This window comes from Trachymyrmex septentrionalis, unplaced genomic scaffold (genome assembly GCF_001594115.1).
Source record: "Trachymyrmex septentrionalis isolate Tsep2-gDNA-1 unplaced genomic scaffold, Tsep1.0 scaffold132, whole genome shotgun sequence".
Classification (NCBI taxonomy): Eukaryota; Metazoa; Arthropoda; class Insecta; order Hymenoptera; family Formicidae; genus Trachymyrmex; species Trachymyrmex septentrionalis.
This window is the reverse complement of record NW_017304461.1, coordinates 979707-989126: the sequence shown is the minus strand read 5'-3', so window position 1 is coordinate 989126 and position 9420 is coordinate 979707. Positions and strand designations below refer to the sequence as shown.

Here is a 9420-nt window from a genome sequence, read left to right as displayed (position 1 = left end):
CTGCAGAGAGTGTTAGCTTTATGTTTAGAAAGATTCTAAAGAGAGAGAGAGAGAGAGAGAGATTTTTACAATAATTTGTTTCGTTTATCTCCAGTTGTGAGTGTAGATGAGGACGAAGCGAAATATGGTTGGATTGAAGGACTCGCTATATTGATTTCTGTAATTGTGGTGGTCTTAGTGACGGCGTTTAATGACTATTCCAAGGAGAGACAGTTTAGAGGTCTTCAAAGTCGGATAGAGGGAGAACACAAGTTCTCGGTTATACGGCAAGCAGAAGTGAAACAAATCTCCGTATCTGACATTGTTGTGGGTGATATTTGTCAGGTATATATGCAGCATCGTTGATCACATTCTTTATAGTCTTTAAATATATAATAATCTGTTAATGTTGGATTAATTTTGTACAGCATTTCTATTAATATTAATGTAGTAGAGAAAAGCAAAATTTACATTAAATTAGCTGTTTGACAATATAGATAAAATATGGAGACCTGTTGCCTGCAGACGGTATTCTTATACAAAGCAACGATCTCAAAGTGGATGAATCCAGTCTGACTGGAGAGTCAGATCATGTAAAGAAAGGGGAAGCGTTTGATCCTATGGTACTTTCAGGTGAGAGAGCCTTAATTGAATTGTCCTCGTTGATACATTATTTTTAATGTATAAAAACATGTTCAAAATTTTTGAAGAATCGTCACAGGACGGAAAATTATTTTGTATATATTGTATTGTTGAAAAGGTACACACGTGATGGAGGGTTCCGGAAAAATGTTAGTTACTGCAGTAGGTGTTAACTCCCAAGCGGGTATTATCTTTACCTTACTGGGTGCTGCTGTTGATCAACAGGAACAAGAAATCAAGAAAATGAAGAAAGGTACGTGTAATCGTTATTTCCGATCGACTAATCACTTTGAATGATTATATATTTATACAGATGTTATGTCTAAATTCTTGGAGTAATGTAATCTTTTATATTTACACTTATATAGTACGTGTTTTTTGAAATTCTATTAGATTTTGTTAGATTAATTTCAAAATCGATATTCCCATATTCTTTCCACTCTGATGATTTAGTACACCTGTCTCTCTACTAGCAACTTCTGAATCATTCAGTAAACTATTGAAAAGTCTATTGAAAAGCCAATAAATGAATATGTTATGTACAAGCAGCGAATTTATAGTGATTTGCCTTTAATAGAAGTTGTTGGTATTCTATTATATCCTCGCATGATATTTACGAAATGTTTCAAAATGAGTATAGACGAATCGCAGTGGACGCATGGTTTTGACGTGAATTGGTGTGACAATTTTTTATCACAGATTTTACAAATAGTCATTTTTTTATTCCCTGTTTTTACCCTCGACATCGCATTTGCAACACCTACAGATGGATTTCTGTATTTTTATTAACTCATTAACTGATTGGCCATAGAGAATCTGTGTTTTGATTTGTTAACGTTTCAAGAACGAACACTTTCTAGTTTTAAAAAATGTAAAATATTCTCGTAAAATGCGTTGACGCAGCAGTATTATTACATGACAATTCTTTCATTAACAAAAAATTCTTTCCCCATTCAATTATACACATTTAATATATATTAGGCACTGTAAGCAAACATCGAAAGTAATATCTGCAAATTGCAGTTATTTCTGCCAACTTATCTTTAATAAAGTGTCATATATAATTTATGAGAAGAAGGAGCTCTTATCGGTAGAATATTTTCAAGGTGCCATTATTTGATTATGTCTCATATATTTTCTTGAGTCATTTGTGTTATTATTCCTCTCTAAATAGCTAAAATGTTTCCGCTGTATAATGTTTCTGCTGTATAATGTTTTCTTATCTTTGTCTGATATGTGTATATGAGGTTTTCACATTTGATAATTGCAAAATTGGTTAAATTGTTATTCTATAATCTTTTCAAATTATTTTTATAGAAACTGTCTTACAAGTCACGTACTTTTCAAGGATTAAAATTTTTAAATTTTACATTTTAATAATAAATTATATTAAAAATGTCAAAGATTGATTTTTACTTAAAAAAAGATGGGGGAGCATTGTTTTCAAACACTAAACTTATCAGAATCTTTGATATATATTGGATATAACTTATTATTGGACATAAGTTGTTATTTTTAATTCAATTTTTCTAAATTTGTATTTAAGAAAAGTACGCCATTTTTGGGACATTTTATATATGGAAATAGAATATCAAAGGCATAATTCCTTTCTTTGACGATCCATGCTCCTCTGTATGTATTTCGTTGTTGCACAACCTGGAAGGTGAATTTGTATTTTCCTGGCGCGTGCGTGCTTGCGTGCGTGCGTGTATGTATTACCAGGAATGCATTCTTATGCACTTTTACAATTATATTAGTGAAAATTTGTTCATTTATCATAAAACAGTAGTTTTTCATTCTTTATGTTAGACCTTCTGGGCTGTACCTACCTCATTTGTTAGTATTAAGTACCCCTCTTACGAAAATTAACGAGAAATGGAAGAAAAAGAATTATAATTAAAAGACCTGAATTCTGTTAATGGCGCGACTTATTGGCATATACATTTTCAGATAGATTGCTAATCAATTTCGTTTTGCATGTATTTTTTTATCTAGAGGCTAAAAAGCAGCGGAAGAAGAAGTCATTACCAGGTGAATAATTCTAAATAATATCTATCTATATATATACATATATATATACATATTCTTATTGTTTTTATCTATATATATATAATTATGTGTACATTATACACATATACGTTATTATTAATACCAAGAAATTGATCGAATTCTCAAGGCAGTATTCAGTTTTCTTTTATCTCTCACTTCATCTTCTTTATTTTTCTATATCACTCGGCGGGTATATTTTCTTTTTTCTATGTTATTTCGATTAATTGTACCTACGACCTTACACTACCTATGTGTATACTAATGTTATGAAGGAATATTTTATCGTATTGGCAATATTCGATTAAAGTCGGTTTTCCCTCTCTTCATTGAGCACAGTTTAAGTGTACTCGGACCTGGGATATATTGCGCGCTTTGAAGCAATAATATTAACTTAAAATAATGAAAATTATGATGAGGGTGGACACTATGCGTTTTATTAAAGGACACGATCTTGTATTATATCGATATATTGCTCGCTACTAAACGCTATATCCAGGACCGAGTGTAAAAGAAGAAATGAGATTACACTGTCCACGCTTCCGTGTTCCCTATTGATTTTTGCGTGTTCTATTGGCAGTGGTTTATATGCATTTGACACGTTAGCGGCTATCTCGTTCTTGCATTAGCTTCTTGTTTTCTGCATTTTAGTAATGATATAAACACCCGTGGTTTTAAATCTGTGTTTTTAACATGTAACTGCTGTGCCACTTAATCTTAATCATCTTTCATTAAACTTCTATCCATTAACTCGAATAGCATCCACTATTTTTATTAGAATGCTTTTAACAACTTGATACATACTCATACTAAGTTTAACGATCGAGGTTCAGTCGGCGTTGCGATCAATTAGCAGCCAAGCATAATCAGAGTCTTTGCTGAGGTGCGAGTAGAGATTGATCACTCGAATCGATTGAGCCTCGATTGGTATATAGCGATGGAACGTGGTCTAATCTTGGCACTGTAAATCAAGGAGAGGAGTCGGTAGAGATTACCGGGAACAGTCACGTGACGGGAAGCGGCGGCGGAGGCGGTGGAGGTGGCGGCGGTGGTGGTGGTGTCAAACACGAGGGCGGCGAGAATCATCACGCGCCCGCACCCGCGAGCGCCGGGGAGAGCGGGAAGAAAGAAAAGAGTGTTCTGCAAGCCAAGCTAACTAAACTCGCCATACAGATCGGTTACGCCGGCTCGACCATCGCGGTGCTCACAGTCGTCATTCTAGTCATACAGTTCTGCGTGACGACCTTCGTCATAGAGGGCAAGCCGTGGCGAAACACATACGCCGGTGATCTGGTGCGGCATTTGATCATCGGTGTCACGGTGCTCGTAGTCGCCGTACCCGAAGGTCTTCCTCTAGCCGTCACCTTGTCGCTCGCTTATTCCGTCAAGGTAAGATCACAGGAATTTCCTCTTGACTTTACGGAAACCACCGTTCTTTTTTTTCTCTTTGAGATCGTCCGTTTCTCTCTGTGCAGAAAATGATGAAAGATAACAATCTGGTGCGTCACTTGGACGCCTGCGAGACGATGGGTAACGCCACCGCCATTTGCTCGGACAAGACCGGCACCCTGACCACGAACCGCATGACCGTGGTACAGTCGTATATATGCGAGAAGATGTGCAAGACAACGCCGAATTTCTCGGACATACCGAGCCACATCGGCGAGTTGATCATACAGGCTATCTCCATCAATTCGGCGTACACGTCGCGGATAATGGAGCCGCTGGACCCTACTGAATTGCCGTCACAGGTTGGCAACAAAACCGAATGTGCCTTACTTGGATTCGTATTAGCCCTGGGCAAGAAATATCAAACTGTGCGGGACGACTATCCTGAGGAAACCTTTACGCGGGTGTATACGTTTAATAGCGTAAGAAAGAGCATGTCCACCGTTGTCCCTAGAAAGGGTGGTGGATTCAGGCTCTTCACCAAGGGCGCTTCCGAGATCATCATGAAGAAGTACGTGTATAATTTCATTCTAACATCTACATTGTTTTACGATTTAGAAAAATTTAAGTCCTGCGATTTTAATCATCTCTCGGCAATTCAACAATTTTTTTTTTAAACAAAAACTATATTTTTCAAAAGAGAAAAATTTATTCGACCTTAGTGTCCTGAAATTGATTTCTTTTTCTTTGAGATTAAAGAGGAATTTAGAAATCTGATTGACTTTATTACAGATGTGCCTTTATATATGGTCGCGAGGGTCATCTGGAGACGTTTACCAGAGATATGCAAGAGCGTCTAGTAAAGAACGTGATCGAACCCATGGCAAGCGACGGGCTGCGTACCATCTCCATCGCTTATCGCGATTTTGTTCCTGGCAAAGCGGAGATCAATCAAGTTCACATCGACAACGAGCCCAATTGGGACGACGAGGATAATCTAGTGAACAACCTCACCTGCCTGTGCATCGTCGGTATTGAGGATCCGGTACGTCCCGAGGTACCGGACGCGATCAAAAAATGCCAAAAGGCCGGCATCACTGTGCGCATGGTTACGGGCGACAATATAAACACCGCGCGATCCATCGCGCTCAAGTGTGGTATCCTGAAGCCGAACGAAGACTTCCTCATTCTGGAGGGTAAGGAGTTCAATCGTAGGATCAGAGATAGCAATGGCGAGGTGCAGCAACATTTGCTGGACAAAGTGTGGCCAAAACTGCGAGTATTGGCCAGATCGTCTCCCACCGACAAGTACACCTTGGTGAAAGGCATCATTGACAGCAAGGCGAGCGTGAGTCGCGAGGTTGTGGCGGTAACCGGCGATGGCACGAACGACGGTCCGGCTTTGAAGAAGGCCGATGTCGGTTTTGCCATGGGTATCGCCGGCACAGACGTCGCCAAGGAAGCGTCCGACATTATACTGACGGACGATAACTTCTCGTCGATCGTGAAGGCGGTTATGTGGGGTAGAAACGTCTACGATAGCATCGCCAAGTTTCTGCAGTTCCAACTGACCGTCAATGTGGTCGCCGTGATCGTCGCTTTCATCGGTGCTTGTGCCGTGCAGGACTCGCCGCTTAAGGCGGTGCAGATGTTGTGGGTAAACCTAATCATGGACACATTAGCGTCCCTCGCCTTGGCCACCGAATTGCCTACGCCCGATCTACTCCTCCGTAGACCGTACGGTCGCACAAAACCACTCATTTCCAGGACAATGATGAAAAATATTCTCGGTCAGGCCTTTTATCAGTTGGGTGTAATTTTCACGCTTCTTTTCGCCGGTGAGTACTATTCCTTTCCCTCTTCCTATGACTCCACGATCTCGCCAACTTGCCTCATCGAACTTCCATCGTTCGATGTTTTTAACATTCTAACTCTTTCGTAAATGGCTGCCGCAGGTGATCTGATGCTCGACATCGATACAGGCCGCGGAGTGGCGGCGGCAGGCGGCGGACCCACACAACACTTCACCGTCATCTTCAACACGTTCGTCATGATGACTCTCTTCAACGAATTCAACGCTAGGAAAATTCATGGTCAACGCAATGTCTTCCAGGGAATATTCACCAACCCCATCTTCTATACGATTTGGATCTGCACGTGTTTCGCGCAAGTAAGTTATCAATTATTCTTACTTCTATTTATTGCTATTATCGCAATGTAAGGACGGCGGATCACTGGATCAGAATTTCATTAATAAATTATCTCGCATAATAGTAATTTTATTTATTTGTTTATTGATACATTGCAGAACAACGATGAGCAGCTTGTTTTTTAACGATGATTTAAATAACATTGTTTTTTAATAAACAGTTGTCTGTTTTTTTTGCTTATAGGTGTTTATCATACAATACGGTAAAATGGCATTCAGCACCAGAGCGCTCACGTTAGACCAGTGGTTGTGGTGCCTATTCTTCGGAATCGGTACGCTAATATGGGGCCAAATAGTTACGACTATTCCTACACGCCGAATTCCCAAAATTCTTTCGTAAGTTAAAATTACGTACTCACAAACACATACACCTACATATACCTACATACAAACACGATTTCTTTTGTTTGATCTTTGAGCACGAGGTTTATTGCAAAGAGAGAAATGAACAAAACTGCATACTCACAATATTTGATGCTTTTCTTTTTGTAGAGAACGATTTATTTAAAAATGAGATCAAGATTTAGTTTAAGTTTAATAATCGTGCAATTTCCAAAATCTATAATAAAAATTCCGACAATATTGATCACGCACGAATATATATATATTACAATTATGAAGATTTATATATTTATATATTGTACATATATATGTATATAATTGAAATTTTTGCATCATGATGTTTTTATTTAAAAATCATAAATATCAAAAATAAAAAAAAATTTAAGGTGAATGAGCTGTCTTTTGTGATCAGTAAAGTTCATATCATTAACACGCATTGTGCTCAAATCCGTAAAGCTTAGAGTAAATATAGATATCTATATAGACTATCTACGGAATTGCTATCTAATCTATCATTATACGTGAATTAGCTTTCTAAGTTTTCGTCTCATTAGCGATAGATGCCTTTGCATGCCAAATCTAGAACTCACTCGTGCTAATCAGTACAAACACATACATATATATTATATACATATACCGCAGGATTAGTAATAGTTTATGTCGATTCCCGAAGAATGTTACCTCCCATGTGCAAGCTCGCGTGATTGTTTCACTTTGGTCCGGGATAGGAATCTTTAATGAACCTGTATAGTAATCTCGAAGTAATTGTTACATATAAAATTCAATTATATCCGTATTAACAAGTTGGACCTGTATAATTATAAAATTATAAATTAATGAATTGGCAGTCTAATTGGATAATTATATATAGATACTGTAATAAAAAAAGATAATCACAACTGTACCTATATCAGACTAGAGATTGATATTAAGATTGAATTGAAATTTAACCAACCAAAACAAAATTTATTAAGCAAAATTGATATTGGTTTTCTTCTTCTGATTGGTTAAATTCCATTTTAATTTCTAATTTGATACAGGCATTAGGATTCTCATAGTATCAGCATATAATTACGTTTATATTATTATAAAATAAAGTCATCGCGATAGGAAAATTTCAATAAAAGTGTAAGATAATTTTAGAAATGATTCTACTTCAAAAATTACTTAGTACTATAATTGACAGCAATCATATCATTTCTTCGATCATAAATCACCAACAATCGTGATCAAATGTAAATGATCACGCACGCTGAAATAAATCCCATCCCGGGTATTCCTTCGCTCCTCCAACCTGTAAGTAATTTGGCCTTAATCGTTGCATGATTACAGCCGTCTTGGAAATCTACTTACTTGTTTATAACATATAAGCGGTGTCGAGCCGGCGACAGCTTATGTTGTCGCAAGCACTAATCGAAGTTCGATGCGTAGCGCACGATCTTGAATATTCAACGAGACGGACTGGAAAAAAAACAAGAGCTTATTTAGCTCAATAACGCGATTATTCGATAATTAATTTAAACTGAGCATGAGGAACAATCCAAAAAGGATCGCGCGATCAATAACGCTTATTAACACACGCTCTTTCATTCGATTTGTTGAATTTACGCGATCTCTCAGCGTTCTTTCTTTCTCTTTCTTCTCTTCTTTTATCCTTACATCCCCTTTTACCTCATCCTGTTCAATATGTTCTTTCTTCTTTTCCATTTATATACACGTACACAATCATACTCGACTGCATATGACTCTCTATAGTGACTGTAATTGTCTACATCTGTCAATGAAACCAACGTAATCTCGGCGAGGATCAGTCTTCGATGCTGTAAGCAAGGAAAAAGTATTTTCATTGAGAAAGAAAAGATAAATCACTGTGTTGTGTGACAGAAAAGGGTTGCAGTATTGGAATTTTGAAAACTCATGACATAGTTTTAAAGAGTACATATAATTAAAAGTGTAACACGGAAGGAAAAGTAAAATTATGCACATACATTTACTATTCTAATTAAAATCAATTTAGAATTTTAATCTTCCATCTCTAACTCTTTTAGATACGAATGAAACTTGACTCTCAAATTTCTTCTTTACTTTTGTTCAAATTTCAAAATTTCAAGATTTTAACATTTGAGTATAAAAAACTATTTGGTAATATAATGGAGATGTTGAAAAATAATCCTGAATTTTTCCACATTTTGTGAAATCTAGAACAGTAAAAAAATTGAACAGAAAAGACTCAGATTACAAATGGAGGGATAAAAATATGATTGCAGAGGATTAAAAGTGCTCTACTGAAAACTTATTAATTTTGAAAAATGTCACTTTTCTATCAATACAACGAAATATTGAGAACGAGAAGATATAAAAACTTTTTTTACTTGCTTGCTGTATTTGAATTTAAAATCTAAACTCGCCGATTATAACAATTTCGATCATTCGTACTACTCTTTCTCATCGATACCTTTTTCTCTCTTTTTTTTTTCCTTTTTTTTTCCTTCAAGCTGACAGCTCCTAATACGCAAGAGAAGCACGGTTCGAATGCTGCCGCATGCGAGGAGCTCGCCCGTGTAACAGGCGAGCGGGTTAATCTCGCGTTGAGTCGAGAATATACACGCTTTTTGCCGCTACTCTGTGTACGCGAGCCGAGGGCACTACTAAAATGCTACACGAGCGGAAGGGTCAGCTAGCCAAAGGTTACAGGGAGTGTTCTCTCGCGAAGCTTTTACCGCCGTGTATGTAGTACAGTACATGTACCCGCTTGTATAACATAACGGGTACCAGCCCGGCTATTCACGTTATTAGTATGCGTGTGTCTGTGT

At 37.4% G+C, this 9420-nt stretch overlaps 1 protein-coding gene across 17 annotated transcripts in view; it reads left to right on the top strand.

Annotated features, from left to right (window-relative positions):
• LOC108757099 (plasma membrane calcium-transporting ATPase 2) overlaps window positions 1-9420 on the top strand; it is a 105884-nt gene that overhangs the window by 55957 nt on the left and 40507 nt on the right. For 15 of the 17 annotated variants that reach the window (XR_001939882.1, XR_001939883.1, XM_018501445.1 and 12 more), the window contains 9 exons: window positions 95-324; window positions 477-612; window positions 740-874; window positions 2617-2652; window positions 3641-4056; window positions 4143-4627; window positions 4849-5894; window positions 6012-6226; window positions 6450-6601. Coding sequence is in view for 15 of the 17 variants with exons in the window: in XM_018501445.1 (XP_018356947.1) it covers window positions 95-324; window positions 477-612; window positions 740-874; window positions 2617-2652; window positions 3641-4056; window positions 4143-4627; window positions 4849-5894; window positions 6012-6226; window positions 6450-6601 (2851 nt within the window). In the remaining 2 variants the exon portion in view is untranslated. The remainder of the gene's footprint in view (window positions 1-94; window positions 325-476; window positions 613-739; window positions 875-2616; window positions 2653-3640; window positions 4057-4142; window positions 4628-4848; window positions 5895-6011; window positions 6227-6449; window positions 6602-9420) is intronic. The other 2 variants (XM_018501446.1, XM_018501443.1) reach the window with 1 other exon arrangement.